This window comes from Camellia sinensis, chromosome 2 (assembly GCF_055761805.1).
Source record: "Camellia sinensis isolate YWXY chromosome 2, ASM5576180v1, whole genome shotgun sequence".
Classification (NCBI taxonomy): domain Eukaryota; kingdom Viridiplantae; phylum Streptophyta; class Magnoliopsida; order Ericales; family Theaceae; genus Camellia; species Camellia sinensis.
The window spans coordinates 120,625,717-120,653,075 of NC_138962.1; the positions used below are offsets into that span (position 1 = coordinate 120,625,717).

Below are 27,359 nucleotides of genomic sequence, written 5' to 3' on the forward strand. Positions count from 1 at the left end.
TTTTCCATATTTAAATATCAAAAGACCACCATTTAAAATTTGACTTGAGATCCCAAAAATAATTGAGCCGCTCTTACATTATGACACCTTTATAATCCACTGCTGTTTCTTGTTTTTCAGACAGAGAACCATCATCCTAGGAATAGTTTATGAAAGTACAACCATTTGAACTTTCGGATACCACTTTTTCCTTTTTCCTAAGGCAGTATCCCGTATCCCTTATTTTTCTCTGCTTTAGAACATTGTGTAGGAATCTTTTTGTTGGGCAGAAACCCAACAAAAAAGGATATTCAGATAACAATTATCATGTCCCAAAATAATAATCAACGGATCATAGTAAACAACCTTTTTGAATACAACTTTTTGTTTTTTCCAAGCCAATGGCACATGCACACAACGTGCAGCAAACTTTTTCTAAGGCAAAAACAACCAACAAAAAGGACAATCACAACGCCATCATCCATGCCTGCCCCAAAAACATTAATTAAAGAATCATCAGAACCAATGATTGCATAAAAAAAGCACCATAATGGGAAGCATAAAGACACAAAATTGAGGGAATGAGAAAGCTCTAGACATTGGGAACTCCTGGTTCATGGCAATAGAGTTGAGCACATCTCTTCTGCAAATGGATTCCCAGACAGTGCTTAGAGCATGTGCAACCGTGGTAGTTGCCGGAGCTGTGGTGATGGTGATGGTGATTGCAAAAGACATAAGACAGCAAAGCTGGTTGGGAGATTATAGAGAGAAGATGGAAATATTGAGGGAGAAAGAGAGGGTTCCGGTTATAGACTAAAATATACAAGTTCCATGGGTGTTGACTTTTGCAGTGCAAAATGGACTCTAAGGAGGGTCTTTTTTCTCTCTTGGTATCCAACTATCAGCAGTTCTGATGTAAGCTTCTATGGACTCCATAGTTTTCTCTTTCGTGCTATACTGGCTTGCCGTCTATTAAATAGTAAATGGGCAAAGACGGAAAAGCACTTATTGAGAAGCAAGACCAGAAGCACTCATTTAAACAGAAATCAATTTCGACTTGAGAGATGGCACCTCTAGGGTTAGATCCTCCTTATTCGAAAGTCTAGAAGCTTCGAAATCGTTCTTTATTATGTAGAAGTAGCTAGATATATAAATTTGATAATTTTCCAATTTTTTTTCTGAATTAAGTTTTCCATTAGGGTTTGTCCTCTCACTCTCTTCACTAGTCGGACTATACACCTCGTTGCCATCTCTCCGCACCCCCCCTTCTCTCTCTCTCTCTCTCTCTCTCTCTCTCTCTCATTTGGTCAATTGCATTTTGAACTTTGTCTATCCTTCCTAACGTTAGGGTTTTAATCTCATTCGGTTTGCCATAACTCTCACAGATTTTCGATCTTAGGGTTGTCAATCTTGTCGGAGCTGATTACTTTGTGACAGACCTAGATTCAAAGGTGATATACATTCCCATCGTATTTGAAGCTAATTTTTATATGTTTGTGTTTGAATTTATAAATTTTGTTGACTATTTTGTAGGTTTTAAAGATCTGACTTTGTTTTCGGCAAAAACTTTAAGCATTCAAGGTATTAATCAATTTTCACATTTTCTGTGATTGATCATAAGCTAGATCGCTGAGAAACTTTCAATTAGTTGTTCACTATCCGGCTAAAATCTCCATTTTTCTTTTTTTTGCCTTTAAATTTGCAATAGCTAATGTGCTTTTCTATTGATCTTGAGCTCTATATGTAAGTTGAGGTCATAGCAGTGACTGGTCAGGAGTCATATAATACCAAAGGCCTAAATAAACAAACCCCTAACAAATTTGGGGTAAAACTGTTTTGGATAGCTAAAGTAAATCAAATTGAACATTCTTTATTATATCTTTCTAGGAAACACAAAAGGAGTACAAGATTTGCAAAGAGGATGAGAAGTTGTGCTTTCTAAAATTGAATGTGACAAGGCTTTCAAACTTCAAGTCTTTTATCGAACAATTAGGCATACAAACTTCCATGTCTATTCACATATATACTTAGCTTCAAACATGAAACCTTTATACTATCATCATCACGTTCATATATAAGGAAGACGGATGAGCCAAAGCCCAATCAAAGCTGCTTTGAGACAAGAATATTCAGATTTCAAATTATAATAAGCAGTCTAAAATCTTATAAGCTAAATTTGCATTTGAAACGTAACTTATGCATTTTCATTTCACTAGTGATAATGCTCATACAAAAAATACAAAACAAAACATAATTAGGTTGATTCTGATTATGTCAAAACCACAATTTAAGATAGCATTCACAATATCAATAGATTTAAGTTCCAAAGAAGACATTGTTTTGTTTGCATGTTGACCTTCAAGTTTTCATCACATTTGTAGAATTTTGATATCTTTTAGTTGAGCAAAGAGTTTGGAATTGTCCTACGAGAGATGAAAACACCTACACAAAAATAAAATAATAAAACGTAAGGGGCATCCCTTTCATTGTACAAAAGTGCACTTGCTGCTTAAGGCTATAACATTGTCTACTAGTATATATTTTTTTAATTAGTTGCTTATCTTCTGATTTTTAGTATGCCATTTATGTTTTATTTATTTATTTTTTATTTTTTATTCTATGATACTTGAGTGTGTTTGAACTGAATATCAACCAAATGGTGGACTAATGGCACTTGTTAAGCCATTATTGATGCAGAATAGGGTCTTCACCTCTGCAACTTTATATATCAAAATGTCCATGTATATATTTTAATGTGCTAATTTGTGCAAAAAAGGATATTAGACACAGATTCAGGTTTTTGGCTTTATATACCGAAGGATTTTCCCTCCCTTCTCTTCCTTTAGGTTGCTGCCTCTGAATTTTGCCTTTACTTTCATTGAATGTTGCAAACTTTGGTTGTCTTTAGGTTAATATTATTTACTTGCTAGCAATTTTATTACCTACTGGTACTGTACAATCTTCAGTTCTGTATTTGGAATTTTTTATTACTAATTTTACTATGTATAGATAAAGCAATGGGTTGTGGCTATACTTGTTTGAATCTGGTATAAATCTTTCGGACAATGTAATTGGAAGTATCATTGACATGGTACTACTTCCTCGATCTAATTGACGCTTTTTATATGCCAAGGCCTTTGTAATATTGATGCGGGATGCTCACCATTGTGGTTATAATCACCCACTTCCCATAATTTTATGTTATACTCTGAATTTGTTATCTCACTCTGTTACTTTATGCACATCTTGAAGATGTAAGCAACCCTGTTGGTGCCATTTTGGTAAATAACATGGACTACCTTTGAGGCATATGAACATGTATAATCATGTTGATATAGGAGGGATACACAAACAAATCTTTGTCAATTAGTTTTGTTTTAGTTTTATATTTTTATTTTTTCAGAAAATGTAAGATGGGAAGATATGATTTGCAAGGGGGGGATTTTTTTTTCTTTTTTTCTTTTTTTTTTGTAATTTCACGGTTGAAAGACAAAATAGAAGCTCATTGAGGGAATATTGGATCTCTATTTATTAGATGATATTACAGAGTCATAATCTATCCTACTGTTTGCCTACCATTTGGCTCTTGTTGCCTATAGATGCAAAACCCACAAGGAAATTGAGGAAGAAACCCTGTTTTCCATTTTTTTAGAAATGGAGACAGTTTTTGAGGTCTTGACAAGGATGTATCAGTTGTGTGAAATAGTGAAAGCCTGTGTGTTCACCGTGAGAGTGCTGGATAACATATTTTGGATTGTTACTTTCAGTAAAACCGAAGTTTATCTTAAACATCAAGGAAGCACAAATATGGAATACAGGGTACAAATATGATATGATAATTTGTCAAAATCTATATATATATAATAAACTAAGATATAGCTATAGCAGGGTACAATATTAACAAAATATATTTGAAAGACTACTTATTTTTTCACTCAACAGATACGTAACTTGTAATTCCTCATGGTTTTTGGTAATTTAATCATGATTTGGTGAAATGAAGCCTGAGAAATTGATGCAAGACGAATAGGGACAGCGTTGTAAGGACTGTTCTGCAGTTGTGAAAGTGCTGAAATGTAAGGAAAAAAAAGAAAGAAAAAGAAGAAAATAGATTTAGGAATCACTCCTACAATCCCTTAGGCATCACACAACCCATAAAGAAGCTTTAAAGCTCTCAACTTTTTATAAAATATTAACTCAGTTGAATGATAAGCATTACATGACTTTATATAGAATTAAGGGACTTCCTAAATCAACTATAACAAAAAAAAAAAAAAAAAAACTATTATAATATCTTTGACTTTTAAAACTAATTTAAGACTAAATAAGAAACATAATGAAAACCCAATTAAATAACTTGACCTACAAGACGACCCATGGACGACCCCTATAGTCCATGACAACAATAATGAAATTACCAAAATACCCTTGACCTAAAAATCCTACAAAACATAAAAATAATTATAAAATAATACTAGAAACATAATTATATAAAATTCCTCTCAGTTTCTCTATGAAATCATGCCAATATCCAAATATCATTGCTTCTTTGAATTTAGCCTTCCTCGAACTTCTTATACTTTGCACCATTCTCCCTTGGTTGGAAAAAACTCAACCTTGAGTTTTGAAGTGCTGGAGTATAAGAATCCACAAGCTTTGAAATTGCATCCATGGCGTTACATTAAAATGTTCAAGTTGACGCCGCCTTTTCTTCGTTGGAGATTATGAAAAAAAATAATGAGAGATTGATCTTTTCAATCATATCACAAAATTTTTATGGACTAACAAAGTCAATTAGCATAGAAATCAAATTTGAATTCATCCAAATCAAATTTCATAAGGCTTTCTTCGATATTCTCAACTTCGATCCTTCTGTTTTTAGCCTCTTTTCCTAGCACAAGGTCATCTTTTGATTCACCATTGGCTGCTCCTTTGATTATGATTGGAACAAATGCAGTAGGGGACTTTGTAGGCACTACATCGGAGATCTCGGGTTGCAATATCATGACCTTTAAAGGCATAATAAGTTCTGGAACAGCAGCAGGATGCATTAATTCTTCACTCCTTACAGCTTGTGTGACATCCAAGTCTTCTATTTGGACCTCATCCTCTTCTCGAGTAACAATTGGAGCTCCTTGGGGTGCTTTTGAATCATCAATAAGATTATTTTTTCCCATTATAATTTGACTGTTTATGACCTTCTGTTGGGCTGCTCGTCTTTCCAAAGAATTAAGCCAAACTTGAAAACTATCTAACTGCTCCACAATTTTAAAAAGAATTTGATCTCTTTGGTTTTCAAAAAATATTTCCTTTCTGAGAGATCTTCTAAGATGTGTAGACATGTTTTTGAACTTCCACACAACAATAGGATCTTTCACTTTGATACCAAACTAATGCATGACGAATAGGGACAGCAGCAAATCTAGGCTTTTGGGGCTGATTTTAATTGGATTTTTTGGTGGCTGCAATTGCAATAAGAATATAGGGGACAAGTAAGGTTTGTTTAATATATAGGTAAGAGTTTAAGCATGAAAAGATGTGATTTTAGCACTGTTTAGGGGCTGTTATAAGGATGTGAACAGTAACTCGTGAATAGTAAATTAAAACAGAAAAGACGAAGGAGGAAGAGAAGAAAATAAATCTAGGACTCACTCCTAAAATCCCTTAAGCATCACACCTAGGTTTAATTGCATCACACAATCCATGAAGAAACTTCAAAGCTCTTAGCTTTTTATAAAATATCAACTCTATTAAATTATAAGCATTGCATGGCTTTGTATAGAATTAGGGGACTTCCTAAATCAACTATAACCAGAAAAAAATGAAACTACTATAATATATCTGACTTCTAAAACTAATTGAAGACTAAATAAGAAATATAAATAAAACCCAATTAAATAACTTGACTCACAAGATGACCCATGGGTGATCCCTACAGTCCATGACAACAATAATGAAATTACCAAAATACCCTTGACCTAAAAATCTTACAAAACATAAAAATAATCTTAAAATAATACTCTAATAATACTAGAAACATAATTATATAAAATTCCAATCAATTTCTCTATGAAATCATGCCAATGTCCAACTATTATTGCTTCTTTGAATTTAGTCTTTCTTGAACTTCTTATACTATGCATCAATAATGAAGTTGTTCATTAGCTTTGCCTTTCTATTGAGTCTGTTGAGCACAAGCTGACATTCTTTGCATTTTTTTTTCTTTCAACTTTGAAAGAATGCCTAGCCTAACACCACACAAAATGCACAACTGTTTGCTGCTTTGAAAAGCATAGATATGGACAAGGGACACAGATAGGATGACAGAGACACGTCAATATGGAAAATTTGAAAGAAAAAAAATTAAGGCACGAAGATGTTTTGAATACGTCACAAATAATTATATCTTGATATATAGTATATTACTTATATATAATCTTGATAAATAGTAAATTTTGTATCTACTTCTTTTACGTGAACTTTTAGAATATTGGACCATAATGGTTAAAAATAAGACAAACTATAACAAGCATATGTGATTGCAACATTTGCTTCATCCTCGTTAGCCATTTGCTATTACATTTAGATATTTTTTTCATTTTCATTTAATTTTATGTGAAACTTCTATGGGATTATTCTTAATAATTATACAGTTTTTAAGGATATCAAATTCTTAAACTTTGAAATTCATAGTTTGTTTGCCTTCCAATGTTGCATAATATTCCCCCTACTTGTTTTTTTTTTAATAAAAATAAAAGGTTTGACAATATGTTTTTGCAGGGACATTATGGAGAGTTGACGTTATACTATAGTAAATATTTTGTTCAACGCCATTCTCAAAGAAATTCTTGAGAAGTTTAATCTTAAGCTAGCAATTCACTCAATTGAGAACATTGGACGTAATCATAAACCTGCTTTCATAGCTAGTGCTGACAAGAAAAAGAAATTTTATGGAAAGGAAAATTCAACGAAACAAGGAACCGAGAAAGAAGTAGCTATGATGGTGATCAAGCATCTTAACGATCAAAGTGAATTGGTAAATGTCAAAGCAGACCATGAAAGACTATGTGAAGATTATCACAAACTTTCGACAGTGAAGCAGCAGCTAAAGAATGCAATTACTCAAAGTGAAAAATCAACTGGTAAGAATATGAAATAGACTGCTAAATTGCTGATATCTTTTGCACAGCTTTTAGAGCATTGGCTTTTAATCAGGGAATACTTCTCACTCCTCTCTACAAAATATAATATATTTCTTCCTTTTAAGACTGAATATATATTTTTGTCTTTCTAGGATCAAGTGTCAATTCCAATATGTTGATATTTGTTAAATGTAAGTAAGGAATGTTTTCAATAGAGGTAACATTTTTTGTTTTTGAATAATGTAGAAAATGTTGACTGCTTATTCTTTTCACAATTCTTTTAATTCTACTTGCCTGTATCAATATATTTTTATTACGCCATGGCGAATTGCACAGATGCTTTGCACAAGCCAAATGAGTTACATAGCTGATAGATTGTAATCTTAAAACACACCACACTTCCATTAAAACAAAACACAAAGAAACAAAAAAAATTGCTTATATTTCCAGCATCTTCTAACATGAATGAGAAGAATATTCAAAACCCAAGTAGCATAACTTTGGCTGTTTCCCTACACTGAAGTCAAAAGGGTTAAATAACTAACTCTTAATGCCATGTCTAGTAGTATGTAATTCTATGGGGGGAAAAATTCCATATTTTATTACATGTTTTTGTACACAAATTTTTGGGACTCGTATGTAAAAAGCTTAATGCTTTATGTTCCTCAATAATCAGGGTAGTAAATTTTTTGGTGTTGCATAGCATTTTGATTTAATTTTTTTAAACATGTAATTTAGTTTAATTTGAGTTTGTATTGTAATCCCTATGGATTTGTGTTAGATTACATAGTTGGGAAGTACTTGTTGATGGTTCTTTAATACAAATTTTGTTGTTATGTTTTTTTATAGAGACCACTAACTCGAATTACAAATTTACAGATGTGCTTTCTAAAGACTTGAATACTGATTTGCCAAGGACCATAACATCTGTCAGTTCATTCATTTCTAACGGTAAAATATGTATTGTCAACAACACCAATTCATACGACGCAACCATGAAATGTCAACGTTTTGTCATCTTCTTCCAAATAATGATAATGTTCATTATTGGTGTAAGTTTGCATCGGAGCACAAAAGCTCCCATTTGCTTAGAATATTGGGGAAGGCCTATGTAGGGGATGATCAAATAATACTATTTTCTCAACCCGTGGACCAAAACTTTGAAGATTTGACGCAACACAATCTTCTCATCAACCTCGACAATCATTTGACACCTTCTTTTACGGCCCTTTTATTGTGAGTGCATCTCTCTTTGTTTATCTCTATTATTGCTTTTGCAATATGTTTATTAATTTTCTCTTTGTTTTCTATATTGTAGGGATATGTTGAAGGGGATAAATTACTTTCATAGTGTACTAAAGCATGCACATGGCAAAATATGTGGAGAAAACATTTATGTCATTGATGGGAGGGCAAAATTTGCTAATGTGGTGGATATTAATTTTAAAAAATCTTATGATGATGATATCAATAGCTTTTGCAAAATGGTAGAATCACCATTCAAGGCCAAAAACATCCCGCCTCCATTGGAGTTAGAGTATCTTCTTTCAAGCTTGAAAAAACCAAATGGGTGAGTTGCATGATTTTGTCGATACTATCTATTCGTATTACTATGATTGAATTTTAATGTGGTTACTTCTTTTGTCCACAAGTTGTGTAATTCTATTAACCACCTTGTTCTGTTGAATTCATATGGCGAAGCCATGTACAGGCATATGGCACTTATGGAAACCCGTCATATGAAAAATTATGGAAACTTCAACCAAGCGATGATTGCAGCATATCCTAAAGAAAAAAAAAAAAAGCAAAATAGAAATCTGAACTTTTCTTGGATTCAAAAAGTTACAGATGGAAAGGAATCTTATTTGTGATTGTTGTATTATGACTCTAGCCAACAGGATGGACAAGGCCAACAAATTAAATACAACAATTCGCCAAAAGAGTTTTTACGATTTAGTAGAAACATTCAAAACGTAGACTTAAGAATATCAATTTATTACCAATTTTGTTTGGGTATTTTTGAATTTCATTCTAAAATATTTTTTTATATAAGGAAGAGAGATCACAAGCTTTCTTACAAATATAGATTGTGAAGTAAGTATATCATGCAGTATCCCAAAAAATGCGGGTCAATTGAATTCAAATACTTATCTTTTTCTTCCTCTGTCTCCTGGACCAAAAAATAAAAATAAGAATAAAAAATTAGAATGAAATTCAAAAATACCCAAACAAAATTAGTAACGAATTGATATTCTTAAGTCTATGTGTTGAACGTTTCTACTAAATCGTAAAAACTCTTTTGGCGAATTGTTGTATTTAATTTGTTGGCCTTGTCCATCCTGTTGGCTAGTCATAATAGAACAATCACGAATAAGATTCCTTTCCATCCGTAACTTTTTGAATCCAAGAAAAGTTTAGATTTCTATTTTGCTTTTTTTTCTTTAGGATATGCTGCAATCATCGCTTGGTTGAAGTTTCCATAATTTTTCATATGACGGGTTTCCATAAGTGCCATATGCCTTTACATGGCATCGCCATATGAATTCAACAGAACAAGGTGGTTAATAGAATTACATAACTTGTGGACAAAATAAGTAATCACATATTAAAATTCAATCATAGTAATACAAATAGATAGTATCGACCTAATCATGCAACTCACCCATTTGGTCTTTTCAAGCTTGAAAGAAGATACTCTAACTCCAATGGAGGCGGGATGTTTTTGGCCTTGAATGGTGATTCTACCATTTTGCAAAAGATATTGATATCATCATCATAAGATTTTTTAAAATTAATATCCACCACATTAGCAAATTTTGCCCTCCCATCAATGACATAAATGTTTTCTCCGCATATTTTGCCATGTGCATGCTTTAGTACACTATGAAAGTAATTTATCCCCTTCAACATATCTCTACAATATAGAAAACAAAGAGGAAATTAATAAACATATTGCAAAAGCAATAATAGAGACAAACAAAGAGAGATGCACTCACAATAAAAGGGCCGTAAAAGAAGGTGTCAAATGATTGTCGAGGTTGATGAGAAGATTGTGTTGCGTCAAATCTTCAAAGTTTTGGTCCACGGGTTGAGAAAATAGTATTATTTGATCATCCCCTACATAGGCCTTCCCCAATATTATAAGCAAATGGGAGCTTTTGTGCTCCGATGCAAACTTACACCAACACTGAACATTATCATTATTTGGAAGAAGATGACAAAACGTTGACATTTCTTGGTTGCGTCGTATGAATTGGTGTTGTTGACAATACATATTTTACTGTTAGAAATGAATGAACTGACAGATGCAATGGTCCTTGGCAAATCAGTATTCAAGTCTTCAGAAAGCATATCTGTAAATTTGTAATTCGAGTTAGTTGTCTCTATGAAAAAACATAACAACAAAATTTGTACTAAAGAACCATCAACAAGTACTTCCCAACTATGTAATCTAACACAAATCCATAGGGATTACAATACAAGCTCAAATTAAACTAAATTACATGTTTAAAAAAATTAAATCAAAATGCTATGCAACACCAAAAAATTTACTACCCTGCTTCGAGTCCCAAAAATTTGTCTACAAAAACACCTAATAAAATATGGAATTTCCCCCCCCTCCCCCCATAGAATTACATACTACTAGACATGGCATTCAGAGTTAGTTATTTAACCCTTTTGACTTCATAAACTGATGTGTAGGGAAACAGCCGAAGTTATGCTACTTGGGTTTTGAATATTCTTTTCATTCATGTTAGAAGACGTTGGAAATATAAGCACTTTTTTTTGTTTCTTTGTGTTTTGTTTTAATGGAAGTGTGGTGTGTTTTAAGATTACAATCTATCAGCTATGTCTAACTCATTTGGCTTGTGCAAAGCATCTGTGCAATTCACCATGGCTTAATAAAAATATATTGATACAGGCAAGTTGGTTGGTCAGACCTAGATGAGAGAAACGGCTCAAGAAAGAGAAGTTGTTTCGGTTTATGGAGAAATTAAGAAAAAGCAGAAGAGGGAGAGAGAAAATAAGAAAGAGATGCAGAGAAGAGGACAAGAACAATGTCAGCCACCATTTGAACTGACGCAGTTGTATGGTTACCAACAGCAGCAAAATCTCGACCGCTATTCATGACCTAATTTGGTTTCTTCTTTCAGAAAGGTGAAACCTCGAATTTGGATCATCATCATGGTTATTATAAAAACATATGTTGAATATGGAGAAAAATCTACCTCCCAACAATGGTCTCTTCTCTCCAGATCTTGATCCATTCTTTGTCACCCCTCAACTCAGATGTTTATTAATGGCCAAAGGGTGAAGGATATTTATGATGTAGAAAACACTAAACAAACTAATAAATCTTACAAACTTTTCTTACTAATTTATGAGAAATTTGATAGTTTATATAACATTGCCTTTTCAGAGCATATATTATCTCTCTCACTTTTCCTCCTTTTCTCTCCTCTCTTTAGATATTCTCTCATTTTCGTACAACCAAACACCCTCCTATAGCTCCAATCTTGCACCACCACTTCCACCCATTGTCACCACCAAAACATCTGGCCACTGCTTGCTTGCCTTAAAAAACTGAGCCAGCCACATTTTCCATCTCCACAAAAATATCCAATAATCATATTCAAAACTCTAGACTTTCCTAATCTCTTGAAGAACCAAGGTTTGGGGCTTTTTGTTTCAGGATAGATTAGAAGCTCTTAATTGGCAAGAATCTCTCTAGAAAGTTCTAGTAGAGTGGCTTGCATGTTTTAAGTTACAGAGCATTTTTTGTTTAGATCCATCATGTTTAAGCTTTCTTGTTGAGTTATATGCTTCCTATTAGTTCCTATGTATGTTATTGCATATGGTGAAATCATTGATTTGATGGTTGATTTGAGGATTGAAGTTTGGGTAAATCTAGGCACTGAATGTGAACTAAATTTGGGAATTCTAGTGCTAGGGAATTTATATGTTGGAATTGACATGATGAATGATATATTGGGTATAACTGTTATAAATGATTTTTCAGAAATTTTAGAAATTTTTGTGGTGGTGTTGTGATTCTATAAAAATTATGACTTTTGGGTTCTTATAGTATAACAGGTGATATTATACTATTGGTTCAATGGTAAAACCTTAGCCTAATAGGTTATGAGTTCAAGTCCCGGGCCAACCACTTTGTGCACTATGCCAAAGGTTAGGTGTGTACCCAATCTTTCCTCTCCCAAATACACATTAATATATATTAACTGGATGGTGTTTTTTTTTTTTAAATAGTATAATAGGTGATATTTATATGTGCATGTCTTCAATGGATACCTTAGTAGTTCATAATTTGAAATTTATTGACGTAAAGTAATGAAATTTGAACAAATTTGAATGTTCCAAACAGGTGGGTATGGTGAGTTTAGTTCTGAATAGTTTGAATTTGTCGATTTATTTATTTGCTTTCTTTGTCTATTCTTGAGTCAGTTTGAATCTGCACAAATGTCAACCATGATTCCTTAGAGGAATTTGAGAAAACAATTGAGAACCCAAAAGCTTGCATTGATAAGATGCGATATACTACTCCCAGCCTTTCCGATACCAAGGATTGGCAACACACTAGGTCACACTTTTATTAAATGGAAGGATAGAATTTATAAGGTTGTTATTGATGGGTGTAGGTCCATTAATGTGGTGTCCAAGTCAGCTGTCGCTAGATTCAAACTCAGCTAGAACCTCATCCTCAGTCATATAAGGTTGCATGGATTGATAAGATATCTTTTCCCATTTCCAAGTGTTTCTAATGCCCATTAAATAAGTAATTATTCAGGCAAAATTATCTACGACGTCTTACCCATGGATGTAGCCCATGTGCTTCTTGGCTGTCCTTTAATTTATGTAGATGCCCAACACTTAGGTAGGAAGAATCCATATGTTTTTAAGCATAGTGACCAGAAAATAATGACGACACTAGCTAAGCCTATTGCAAGAGTTAAAGGACCTAAATGCAACTCTCAACTCAAGAACTCACTAAATGTGAAGCTTCCTCTGAAAAGAAAACTGTGGGAGGTTAAAATTAGCATAGAATTACATGGGTCCTAGAACAGACATGTGACACAATCATGGCCTACAGCAAACAAGGTGATGGTCAAATCCAAATCAAACAATATGTCTGATACCAAATTGTGATGTCCTAAACTTTGGAACATCATGGGATATCAAGGAAGTAATAAAGTATATAAAACACTAAGTTTAGGACTTTACCATTGAAAATTTAATATTTATAGAATACAAACCAAGTCCCAAAGTATCACCAAATACAAAAATAAAAACCATCTGGTTACATATCCAATCTAAGATCAAAACAAAATATGGCGCCAGGGATTTGTAACTACAAAAGGTAGGTAAAGCTGCTGCTACACTTGCTCAAGGCAACAAGGGTTTCAATCTGTCATCCGTAATAGGGTTTGGTATTGTACATGGCGTAAAACTCATCAACAGGTGAGATCTTATCGTTATAGAAGTCCCAAACAACTAGAAGTTGTGTTGGGAAAGACTTGCGGAGCAATCATATTCCTATCAGAGTTGGATACTTGTTAGGCAAGCAATCTTCTACTATAAACATACGTGAACCCTAAGGGTCTAGGTATGCAAATACGCAAGTGAATATACAGTCACAAAAAATTACTATTATATTCAAGATGGTAGTGCTAACTTAGGCATCAGAGTGCCCATCCAACATAAGCCGGATAGGGCACTAACGACATAGTATTTTAAAGATTCTTAGTGCACTGTTCATCTTTTTGTTGATTCATTCATCAGGGTACAATTTTTTCCCTTACAATTGGCACGTAGGAATCGAAGGTTCAACAGAGAAGAAGACGTACATCATTATCAAAAGTGTTCTCAGGGTGATCATAGGCACTATAATTGGTTGCTAAAAGAAGCTATTTTGGTCATCAAAAGGGCATAATTTTGGAAGGAAATAATTTCTACACAAAAAACATCATGCATGTATTTTACTAGACATCAGAGAGGAAATGTGTTCACAGTCTATTTTGTCATATCATTCAATTTCATAAACAAGAGCAATGCCACAAAACAAAAATATTAACAAATTATGAAAGAGTTGCAGAGTCACAATAATGTTCTGAAACTCAAAATGGAATGTAATAACACATGCAGTGACCATTACTAAATGCAATCAACAAAGAACATACCTATACAATCCAGAAAGATGCGCACACATGAAACTTCCATCAACCTCAACATTAAGCTGGTTCAAATTAACACGCCTATCCCACAAAAATAAAAATAAAGTCATAAAGCTCATCAAAATGAAGGCTAAAAGAGACAATGAATTCCATATATCTTCTTCAATCAAAACTACTTTAGCTTCATTAAAATTTCCATGCAGCTTCACATGTTGCAGGCTCAATTTATAAAGTGCTCAAACATTATGGGAAACCATATTCAAATAATACAAGTTTCACTATGTTTATCTCGAAAAAAGAAGCCAAAATACTAGAGACAAAAAAGATACCAGCACTTGACGGGCCAAAAGCACTCAATGTAGCTATAACTTTCATCTGGATAATTCTGACCTAGCCGTGAAAGGCTTATGTAACGAACAACCAATCCAAAATTGCTACATAAACAAAAAAAAATGGGATCTATAATAAGTTTGTTTGTTTGTTTTTTTTTTTTTTTTTTTTTTTTTTTTTTTTCCGCTCCCAATTGCCTCCTTTCTCTCATTTTTTTCTCCCTTTCCTCTGATCCAATAAAAAAAAAACACATCTTCCATTCCAACAAAAACTCAAAACAAACTCTTCCACTGATGTATACCACCATCGAATAAAAATTAAAAAAAAATAAATAAACTCAACGACACCACCAGACAATATTCACACAACACAAAAAAAAGAAGCAAAATGAAGGGGGAATTCAAAGTGAAAAACAAAGAGAGACGAGGGAGTGAAATCCAACCCAGGAGTCTTGTGCAACTTTCAACACAAAAAAGTCAATACGAATCTAATCTCATCCAAAAATAACATCAAATATGCAATTTTAAATTTGATCATAAAACCTATGCTTTGTGAGCAATCATCGTAGGTTTCATCTTGTCACTGCTAATTTTTCCATCATCATTGTCCATCACCCATTGATGGTGATGAACAATGATGATGGAAAAATTAGTGACGACAAGATGAAATCTATGATGATTGCCTAGCATGAATATTGTCATCACTGCTACTGTATTGCTTGGGGTTTACCTAGGGGCATCAAAAGAGACATTTGTGGGGGTTGGGAGGTCAAAGGAATGGAGACTGTGCTTTGTATGATAAAATAAAATGCTATCTATGTTTCTTGATGAACTGAAGACCCAGACATCGAAGTAGAATGAACTTTAGAGAGTGAAAGTATAACATTATCTCCACATTTTTTGCTTATGCGGCAGATTTAGGTTGGTTGCCTGTTAAATAAGCCTGTCCTGGCTCAGCAGTGTATAATTTAATCTTATACCATAAAAAGGATAGAGTTATATAATTATATTCCTCTCAACTATCCTTTATTTCACATGCTTGCTAACTTCACAACGAAACATCAACAATCCTGCATCCTTGTCAAAGATTCAAGGAAGAACATGTGTTTTATCATTATATATATATAGGGCAATTTGTCATTACAAAATAAAATTTTCCAGAGAAACAATTACTAATGTACTACACAAAAGCATCATGTGTGCATTTCCAGACATTAGACAGGAAACATGTTCCAAGACTTTTGTCATACCACTCAATTTCATAAACAAGAGCAATGCCACAATATACGAAAATTAACAAATTACGAAAATGTTGCACACTCATAACAATATTCTGAAATTCAAAGAGGAATATAATAACAAATACTTTAAGCATTACTAAATGCAATCAATAGAGAACATACTCATCTGATCTAGAAAGATATGCATCCCTGAAACTTGCATCAGCTACAACTTCATGCTTGTTCAAATAATAATACCTATTCCAATAAAACAAAAAAAGAGCTCAGTGCTCATCAAGATGGAGGCTAAGAGAGAGCGAACAAAGTAAAATGAAAAAGCGGCTAAATGTTTGCATTGACAAGTAAAACTACAACAAAATGAATTTCATACATCTTCAAGCAAAATTACTTTAGGTTCATCAAAATTTCTTACTTGATTCACCTGTTGTAGGCTAGAGTGATGAAGTACTCAAACCTTACAGAAATCAATATTCAACTAACTCAAGCTTCACTGTGTTTATCATGAAAAGAAAGCCAAAAGACGAGAGACAAAAAAGATACCAACACTTACAAGCAAAAAGCACTTAATGTAACCATTAACTTTCATCTGGATAATTTCCTAAATATGATAGAGATATATTCTTTTCAACTACCCTTAACTTTCACATGCCGGCTAACTCCACAACAAAACTTCAAAGATCTAATACCCTTGTCAATGATTCGAAGAAGAATGTGGGCTTATCAATATATATATATAGGGCATTTTTGTCATTAGAAAGGAATATTTTGGAGGAAAACAATTTCTGCATAAAAGCATCATGTGTTTATTTCCACACATTAGGCAAGAAATGTGTTCGTAGTAGTCTATTTTGTCATACTGCTCAATTTCGAAAACAAGAGCAATGTCACAGTACAAGAATATTAACAAATTACTAAAATGTTGCACGCACTAAAATATTCTTAAATTCAAAATGAAACAAAATAACAAGTACATTAATCACTACTAAATACAATCAACTGGGAACATACTCGTCTAATCTAGAAAGATATGCATCCATGAAACTTGCATTAGTCTCATCATAATGCTCGTTCAAATAATCACACCTGTCGCAAAATATATAAATATATAAATAAAAATAAAAAAATTCAATGCTCAATGAGATAGAGGCTAAGAGATAGCGAACAAAGTATAATGAAAAGGAGGTCGAATATTTGCAATGACAAGTAAAACCATGATTGTTAGAATAGTATGATTCAAGATTCGAAACGAGTTTTAACAAAAACGATTCAAATTGTGTTGTTGAGTCGGAAATTGAGTGCATCGTACGATTCAATTTACGATTCATTGCGATTTACTACGATTCATTACAATTCACTGCAATTCAGTTGTATTTCTATTTTTGTTCACATAATGCATGAAACAACGTCGTTTTCGCCAAACTATGAAGCTATATAGAAGAGATTAATTAGTTATATTGATATATGTGATTTTATATGTATATACATAATTTAATTTACATATTGTAATTTAGTTATATAGAATTATATATCATATTAAATAAAATGAATCTTACAATTCACGATTCACTATTTTAACAAAACGATTCATGATTCAATTTGCGATTTGACATCAATGAGTAAAACTACAACGAAATGAATTCCATATATCTTCTTCAAACAAAACCACTTTAGGTTCATCAAAATTTCTAAGCAGCTAGCGGTGCACGTTGTAGGCTTGATTGATAAAGTCCTCAAACCTAATGAGAAACAAGATTCAAATAATTCAAGTTTCACTACGATTATCTTGAAAAATGAGATGAAAATACTAGACATAAATGATGCCAACACATACAGGCTAAAAGCACTTAATCTACCTATTAATTTTTATTTGGATAATTTCATGAATAAGATTAGAGTTAAATTCCTTTCAACTATCGTTAACTTTCACACGCCTGTTAACTCCACAACCAAACGTCAAAGATTTAGTACCCTTGTTAATGTACAAAGAATGTGCGCTTATCAAAATATATAGGGCATTTTTTTCATTAGAAAGAAATATTTTGGTGGCAAATAATTTCTTCATAAAAGCATCATGTGTGTGTTTTCAGATATTAGGCAAGAAACGTGTTCCTAGATTATTTTGTCATACTGCTCAATTTCATAAATAAGAGCAATGCCACCATACAGAATTCTTAACAAATAATGAAAATGTTGCACACTCAACAATATTCTGAAATTCGAAATGGAATGTAATAACAAGTACATTAATCATTTCTAAACGCAATCAAAAGAGAACATAATCATCTGATCTAGAAAAAATTGCTTCCCTGAAACTTGTATCAGCCTCAACTTCATGCTTGTTCAAAAATAATAAGACCTATTCCAAAAACAAAAACAATAAAAAGTCTCGGTGCTCATCAAGATGGAGGCTAACAGAGAGTGAACAGAGTAAAATGAAAAGGAGTTTGAACGAATGCATTGACAAGTAAAACTACAACAAAATGAATTCATTATATCTTCTTCAAGCAAAATTGCTTTAGGTTCATCAAAATTTCTTAGCAACTTCACATGTTGTAGGATCAATTGATGAAGTACACAAATAATTCAAGTTTCACTGTGTTTATCATGAAAAAGGACGCCAAAATACACAAATAATTCAAGTTTCACTGTGTGTTTATCATGAAAAAGGAGGCCGAAATACTAGAGACGAAAAAGATACCACCACTTACAGGCCAGTAGCATTTAATGTAGCCATTAACTTTCATCTGGATAATTTCCCAAATATGATTTATATTGTTTTCAACTAGCCTTAACTTTCACAAGCCTTTTAACTCCACAACAAAACTTCAAAGATCCAGTACCCTTGTCAATGATCCAAAGAAGAATTCAGGCTTATCAATATATTAGGGCATTTTTGTTATTAGAAATGAATATTTTGGAGAACAACAATTTCTACATAAAAGCATCATGTGTTTATTTCCACACATTAGGTGGGAAATGTGTTCGTCGTCTATTTTGTCATACTGCTCAATTTAAAAAACAAGAGCAATGCCCCACAATACATGAATATTAACAAATTACGAAAATGTCACACACTCATTAAATTATTGTGAAATTCAAAATGGAATGTAATAACAAAGACATTAATCAATACTAAATGCAATGAACAGAGAACATACTCATATTATCCAAAAAGATATGTATCCATGAAACTTGCATTAGTCTCATCATAATGCTCGTTCATGTAATCACACCTATCCACACAATAAATAATAATAATAATAATAATATAAAAGAATAAGTCTCAGTTCTCAACAAGATAGAGAGGCTAAGAGACAGTGAACAAAGTATAATGAAAAGGAGGTCGAATGTTTGCATTGACAAGTAAAAGTACAACAAAATGAATTCCATACATCTTCCTCAAGCAAAACTACTTTAGGTTCATCAAAATTTCTAAGCAACTTCACATGTTGTAGGGTCGATTGATAAAGTACTCAAACCTAATGAAAAACAAGATTCAAATAATTCAATTTCACAGTGTTTATCCTGAAAACGAGGTCAAAATACTAGACATAAATGATAGCAACACTTGTAGGCTAAAAGGACTTAACGTACCTATTAACTTTTATCTAGATGATTTCATGAATAAGATTAGAGTTAAATTCCTTTCAATGGTCCTTAACTTTCACATGCCTGCTAACTCCACAACAAAACTTCAAAGATCTAGTATCCTTGTTAATGTTCAAAGAATGCATGCTTATCATTATATATTTGTCATTAAAAAGGAATATTTTTGTGATGACTGGGTACGCAACCCGTCTTGTTTTCTTCTTTTGTGTTTGGTCTACTTGTGTTTGGAGTGCCAAAGATTAATTTGATGTCCTGTCGACCGTTGGGTTCACCGTTCTTGAAACTTTCTTCAGATCCTTGTCTTTATTTTATTCCAGTGTTGAGTTTCACTTGTTTCGGGAGGCGTGAGGTTGGATCCGGGGTGTCTCGGGTTCAACTGTGAAACTTTTGGCTGGGAGACAGGACCGCATGTGTGGCAGCTTGGGCCGCACGTGCGGAAGAGGAGCCGCACGTGCGGGGGTGAGGCCGCGCATGCGATAAGCAGGGTTTGTTGAATGTGCAAGACTGCTTTAATTGCACGAGTGGAGTACAGGTGCGGAGGAGTGAGCCGCATGTGCAGGGGTGAGTGCCACACATGCAGAAGTGCGCTGAATCAGAAAACCTGCTCTTTTTCTTCTCCTTGGGCTGAGTGTATCTCACTTTTTACATATCTCTCTCTAAAAATATCTTTTCCTCTCCCTTTTCTCTAAAAACCTCCACCCACCACCATAAACTCTTGATTTCTTCTAATCTATTGGAATTTTGACCCAACATCCTTCATTAATTTTAGAGAGCTGATCAAGAGCTTCATTTTGTGCTTTGGAGATCGATCTTCAACACCGTCAAATTTGGGGATTTCTCATCTTTTCTTCTCCAAAACTTGAGGTAAGGATTTTCTTGGAGTTATATATATATATTTTTGCAAGATTATGTTAATTTTGGAACTCCTCCTTGTGGTATTGAAATTCAATTTTGGCTCAAGAGTGTTTGATGATTTTAAAAGTAGGTTCACTCCTTGTTTTCTAAAAACTCTTGCGGGTTTTGAACTATATTGTTAGGGAGGGATGTTTTGGAAAAATTCTTTCAAAAATGGGGAAAATGTCTAGTTTTTGGTGAAAACCTAGAAATTTGGGACTTTTGGAGAGATGTTGAGATTTCATGAGTTTCTTGCTTGTCAAAGTGTTAAAGTGAATGAATGATTGGGAATTTCATATTGTTGTATGTAAATGAGAAGTTCCATGGAATATAAGAAATGGTCGGTTTTGGAAGCTTATTGTTTAAGAATGTTGCTATAATCTTGAAATGACTAAGTTGAAGACAATGCATAAAATGTGGATATGTTGTTACTTCTCGATTGATATATATGTGTATATATATATTTTATGAAATTACATTGAGAAGAGAAATGGAAATTTTGATCACAATGGAAGACTGTGTGGAGGAAATGAAAATAGAAACATTTTTGTAATGCATTGATACATGTTACATTGGCATTCCATTTCATTTGATTATTATGAATTGCAAATTGAGATTTGAAAAATATTGCATTGAGAAAGAAATTGTTTATGAGATAAATCATATTGAATTGTTGTTGGGGTAAATACGTTTGGTAAGTTCGGATAGGGAGTGTAGATTGGTATTGTTTAAGTTGGTCTGAATGTCCATGGTGAAAGACTGAAAACACAAGCAGAGGAGGTACCACGTGCCTTCTGGTTAGCTACCGGTAAAGTGAGGATTTGGTAGTGCTAGTTATGCCTACTTGTAGACACTGACCTAAGGATTACCTGAGTTGTATTTACCACCCCTTAAACTTTATTGAGAATTAATGAATGGTTGAAATTTTAAGGTTTCATTGTGCATAAAGGTTTTCAAAAGATAAAGATGCGATTTTGAACATGACATGGTATATGCATTTCACTTCATGAGAATCGTATAAAATGTATATACTTTGGTAAGGATTTCCTACTGGGCTTTATGTTCACCTTATGAGATTTTGTGTAGGAAAAGATGTGGTGATTCCGCCAAATTAAAAGTGTGGGATATGTGTTGAGAGCACGAGGCTCTTGTTTTTGTTGTACTAATTTTTTGTAAGCCGAGGGCTAGATGTGTGTGGGTTCAAGCAACCACTTTTGTGTAACCGGATTTAAGCCTTAGACTTTGTAGCCCTTGAGGGCATTTATTTGCACTGAACCATTATACCACATGCTATAGATTCATGTATTAAGGTTGTTGTATGTATACCTGCATGTGGGGCCTCCTTTTGTAAATCTCTTAGTGAGTGTGAATGCTAATGTTGGAAAGTTGGGGATGACGTTAATATTGGGATTTACTTGTGTGAATATTTGGGGCGTGACAATTTTGGAGGAAAACAATTTCTACATAAAAGCATCATGTGTGTATTTTCAAAAATTAAGCAAGAAGCGTGTTCCGGGTCTATTTTATTACACTGCTCAATTTCATAAGCAAGAGCAATGCCACAATAGTGAAATATTAACAAATTACGAAAATGTTGCATACTTGAAACAATATTTTGAAATTCGAAATGAAATATAATAACAAATACATTAATCATTACTAAATGCAATCAATAGAGAACATACTCATCTGATCCAGCAAGATATGCATCCACGAAACTTGCATTAGCCTCAACATCGTGGTTGTTCAAATAATCACCCCTATCCAAAAAAAAAATCTCAGTGCTCTTGAAGATGGATGCAAAGAGAAAGCGAACAAAGTAAAATAAAAAGGAGATCGAATGTTTGCATTGACAAGTAAAACTACAAAAAATTAATTCCATGCATCTTCAAGCAAAAACTATTTTAGGTTCATCAAAATTTCTGGGGTAAATTTCACTATAATCCCTTATGGTTTGACCCATGTGCGGAGAATCCCCTTGTCATTTGGAAATAACTACATAACCCCCATGTGATTTGTGAGCCAAAACGCACAACCATTTGGCAACCGACAACAATTTTAGCCTAAAAGTCAAAAAGTCACTAAAAAGCCAAAAAGCCAACAAACTATATAAAAAGGTCAAAAATACTCTTTTCTCTCTACTTTTTTGTACCTTTTTTTCTTAAAAAATCAAAAAGTCATCTCAAACATACTAGTTTTTTTTTCTTACATTTTAGCCAAAAAATCATAAAGTTACTAAAATAGAACAAGAGGTAACCGAACATAGAGATTGACTTTATAGCCTCATCTTCTTCCTCTCTTCTATTCTCAATTAAACCCATATATATTCTTTCTTCCATCCATGGCTGCCAACTATAACAAATTCCCTTCTAAATTCTACAAGCAACCTAAGTGGCACACACACGACTCCACATCAAAAAAATCAATCACCCATTCTCACCATTAATTAAGAGTAAAATATTTTTGTACCAATTTTCATTTGTTCAAATAGACTGCTTCAACACACTGCTTCCACTTACCCAAACACACTACCTCCAGAAACATTCTCTTTATCTATTAAATATATATTTTTATGTATATATAGAGAGAGAGAAAGAGATTTGGGATCAAAGAAGTGTTACATTTGAACAATTAATATTAAAGCAAACATTGCATAAATACTGTCGTTGATGATGCTGCTGTGTGTGATGATGGTGCTTAATATGCTCAATTACTCTTATCAAATATATGGTGTGAGTTGGTCAATCTATGTTGTTGGTTGGCCATTAAAAATTCAAGAATCCCGACTTGATTTGGAGGGCGGTGGCTGTGAGACTGATCGGAAGGGTTAACTAGGTTGCTGTGGGATGCGGGAGGAGGTTCAAGGATGGCGTGCTAGGGGAGGGGCTGCAAAGGTACGATGGATGTGGGTGGTGGTTTGAGGGGAGGAGAGAGAGGGGTAAGGGTGGTCACCAGTGGCAGTCATAGGGGAAGCTGCGGTAGTACACAACAATGGAGGTTGATTAGGGGGAATCAAAAAATGAAAAGAAGAAGAAGGGAGAGAGGAGGTACTAATGGTTGGGGAAGAAAGTTATAGAGAGAGAAACAATAAAAAATATAAAAAGAAAAAATAGCATTTTTTTGTAAATTTGAAGATGTAGAAAAGATATTTTCATATTAAAATTTGACTCTCTCTACAGAGGCATGTGACTCTCACAGCTTGTCAACTTAGACGGAAAAGTTAACGGTGCATTTTAGTCTACAAACCACATGGGATTATGTGGTCATTTCCAAATGACAAGGGGGGAAATCCGCACACGGGCTAAACCATAAGGGAGTAAAGTGAACTTTGCCCAAATTTCTAAGCAGCCTCACATGTTTTAGATTCCATTGATAAAGTACTCAAAAACCTTATGGAAAACAAGATTTAAATAATTTTCACTGTGTTTATCCTAAAAAAAGAGGTCAATATTCTAGAGATAAAAAAGATACTAATAGAGCACATAATGTAGCTATTAACTCATCAAGCCAATTCCCTAAATATGATAGAGTTATATTCCTTTTAACTATTCTTAACTTTCACATGCCAGCTAACTTTCACAACAAAACTTCAACGATACAGCACCCTTGTCAATGATTTAAAGAGTAACTTATCATTATATGTCGGCCATTTTGTTATTTAGAAAGAAATATTTTCGAGGGAAACAATTTCTACACAAGCATCATGGTGGATTTCCAAACATTAGGGACGAAATGTGTTCCTTGTCTATTTTGTCATACAACTCAATTTTATAAACAAGAGCAAGAATGATAACAAGTTACAAAAACATTGCATGATTATAACAATATTTTGAATATTCGAAATGAAATATAATAGCAAATACAATGACCATTACCTATGAAGCATGGACACGGAAAAATCAGCGTCGTGGCAGTGTCGGACACGGGGACCAACCTAGGACATGGGGACACACCAGGGACACGTACAGGACACATCATCTGCCATGTTCCTTTAATTTAATTGTTTTTTTTTGTAGGGGACATGCGTGTCCAGATCTGGACACGGCATGAGACACGGCGAGGAGTGAGAGACAAACCTATCGCGCGATCGAAGACATCCAGTTGATCGATCAAACATCCAATCGCCGCATTGACATCTAGTCGTCGACGATCTATATCCCTTCGACTTCACGACTTCCACCATAAGCATCTCTCTCTCTCTCTCTCTCTCTCTCTCTCTCTCTCTCTCTCTCTTGTCTCTTGTCACACTCACATCTCTCATCTTCTCTCTCTCTTGCTCGCGTCTCTATCTCTCTCGCCAAACTCTGTCCTTCTTGCCTTCTTTCTTATCATATATATATATATATATATATTAGTATATACTGTATAAGATACTATTAATAAGACAATATTATTTTATAAGTATATATAACATGTGATATACTATTTATACATATTAATAAAAAAACAAATGTATATAAAATAAAATAAAAAATTATCAGAAACACATTATTTAAAAAAATATAATAATAAATAAAATAATTAACGTATATTAAAATAAAAATATTTATAAAAAAAAATTACCGTGTCCATGACCTCATTTTTTAAAAATTGCCATGTCCAGTGTCTCTGTCCGTGTCCGTGTCTGTGTCCATACTTCATAGACCATTACTAAATGCAATCAAGAGAGAACATACCTATATGATCCAGAAAGACATGCATCCATTAAACTTTTATCAGCCTCAACATCATGCTTGTTCAAATAATCACACCTAGATAGAGGGTAAGAGAGAGCCAAAAGAGTTAGATGAAAAGGAGGTCTAATGTTTGCTCTAACAAGTAAAACTACAACAATATGAATTCCATATACTACTTTTGGTTTATCAAAATTTCTATGCAGGCAAAAAAAAATACCAACACTAATGGCCAAAAGCACTTACCATAGCTATTAACTTTCATTTGGATATTTTCCTAAATATCAAAGTTATATTCCTTTTTAACTTTCCTTAAATTTCACATGCTTGCTAACTACACAACAAAATCTTGCAACCATATAAAGTTGAAACTTCATAGAAAGGAGCTTCTGCTACTTAACAAAGAGTGTTCTTCTAAGAAATGATATCATTAAATCACAACTTAATAAAATAGATAAACAACTGACCATCAACAAAGTGATAAAGTTCTCTAGCTGCGCACGTAAACGCAATTTGGCATGGACTAAACCAGATAACGAAGAGGGGTGTAGCACATAATTTCTTCCATTGCCCATCCTACCCATGCTCTACTTTGGGCATCAAGTTCAAAATTCATAGACTAGATGATGAAGACTATAACACAACAGGCAGGGCAAGAAGGTAAACAAATATTGCATAAATTGCCCAAGTCAAAGTCATATTAACATTGAGGTACAAGCGGGCAGTTACATGCCATTTGATTCCGTATGTATCAATACATAACACAAGTGTACTGAACACAAAGGCAACATAAAAAATAAAAATAAAAAAGGAAAGCAAATGAAACATATAAATTAGTTGAATGAATCGGAAAAAAAATATTTGCCTAACATACATGACAAAAGCAGAATCAATCCATCTAGCAGGATTATCAAATTTCTCAAAATCATAATGTTGCAGGGTCTCAAGATATGCATAGAGGAACCGATCACCAGCATCATTACATGAGATGGAAACCTGAAAGTTAGCTACACGTGCACACCACCTACTATAGTAATCAAAACCGGCATACAATAAACACATTCTATGGCCACCATCACCATCACCATCACCATCACCATCACCATCACCCAAATGGGTAAGAAAGCCCTGGAATTCGCGTCCAGCAAATGGAGGATTGAACACAGGCCAAAGCTCATCTAGCACCCGATAAGGATAAGGCTTGGCAATCGCATCCGCATCCGCATCCGAATCCAACCAGTAAGCAACGAGCTGTTGATGGTCCCATGGCATGGCAATTAAAAACCCATCATATTCAGCTGAAGCACGAGAGATAATAGGGAAAGGAGACAACTTCTCATCAGTAAAATCCCATTTATTCATGTCAGTGTCAAAAATGTAGAAACCTGCCCGGGTGCAAAACGCTATCTTATGACCCCAAACAAAGTGATGATAGATATAATCGCCACCTAATTTAAATTGGGCAGGGTCAGTCCAGGGCGGTCTAGGGAGCTCTTTCCACTGGATCAAAAACCTCGAAAACAGGCTGCTCAAGTGCTTTGTCATAGTTGTAAATTGATCGTCTTGCCAGAACATAAAATTTATCATTAACACTGACTACAAGAGGATTGAACTTTTGACCATGCATACTAGGTAAATCCTCGCAGATGCGAATTGCATCCAAATTCAAGACAAATGATTTTAAATTAGGACAATAATCAACCTCAGAAGAACTATCATCATCATCTTCGGTGATTTTCTGCTCTTTTTGACCCCCAACCATGTGCAATTTGGAATTCGCAGAGATACATCCCATTCCAATCGGTAATTCACCACTGGAATTATCACAAACTAGTTCAAACTCAGGCCGAGGTTGACTCTCGTCTCCTAATTTAGTAACACGCCATACTTGTTCATTCATCTGCACATACAAATAATACACATCCATGCCCCATCGACATCTTCTTCAAAATCGCACTCAGCGCCGAACCCTAATCTCTCTCCTCACTTTTCTTGGGAAACTGGGTTGCTTTGCTGCTAGCAGAACAACTTTGAAAAAAAAATATAGAATAATGTTATATATATATATATGTACTAATGTACTAATTAATATATTATGTGTTTGATTTTGGAATTTTTGGTGAAAGTCCCTTCTATGGATTTTTTTTGGTGTGAAGTCCATTAAATAAAAGGGTGATTTTATTTATACCATCATTTATCTTCTTATATCCTTCATCTCATTACATCACTTAAAAAAAAAATTGAATTCTCATTACACCTAATATAGTACCAAAAACAAACCCTATTATACAAAACTCTTCAA

The 27,359-nt window shown here is 33.8% G+C and overlaps 1 protein-coding gene and 2 long non-coding RNA genes across 31 annotated transcripts; 2 read left to right on the plus strand and 1 right to left on the minus strand.

The window, feature by feature from the left end:
* LOC114323164 (uncharacterized) lies at window positions 1-27,106 on the minus strand. 28 transcript variants are annotated; one of them, XR_014361584.1, is made up of 9 exons: window positions 25,923-27,084; window positions 25,061-25,135; window positions 22,070-22,144; window positions 16,890-16,964; window positions 16,044-16,118; window positions 14,641-14,745; window positions 14,318-14,392; window positions 10,118-10,474; window positions 9,620-10,035 (listed from the first exon to the last, which is right to left on the minus strand). XR_014361584.1 is itself a non-coding variant. In XM_082915504.1 (8 exons), the coding sequence occupies exons 1-8, from the start codon at window positions 26,642-26,644 to the stop codon at window positions 457-459; spliced, it is 1,212 nt and encodes a 403-aa protein (XP_082771630.1). In that variant the 5' UTR covers window positions 26,645-27,084; the 3' UTR covers window positions 1-456. The 28 variants fall into 28 exon arrangements, 26 of the variants coding, with proteins under 26 accessions (XP_082771630.1, XP_082771642.1, XP_082771639.1 ...); XM_082915504.1 differs by lacking the exons at window positions 9,620-10,035; window positions 10,118-10,474 and adding an exon at window positions 1-466; XM_082915501.1 differs by lacking the exons at window positions 9,620-10,035; window positions 10,118-10,474 and adding an exon at window positions 1,760-2,088.
* Window positions 558-7,555, plus strand: LOC145820311 (uncharacterized). Of its 2 annotated transcripts, XR_014361587.1 has the most exons (4): window positions 558-894; window positions 1,365-1,430; window positions 1,513-1,560; window positions 6,760-7,555. It is a non-coding gene; the product is annotated as an uncharacterized LOC145820311 (long non-coding RNA). The 2 variants fall into 2 exon arrangements; XR_014361586.1 differs by lacking the exon at window positions 558-894 and having other exon boundaries at window positions 1,297-1,430.
* Window positions 8,001-8,769, plus strand: LOC145820312 (uncharacterized). The gene is made up of 2 exons (XR_014361588.1): window positions 8,001-8,357; window positions 8,440-8,769. It is a non-coding gene; the product is annotated as an uncharacterized LOC145820312 (long non-coding RNA).
* Window positions 27,107-27,359: the final 253 nt, after the last annotated feature.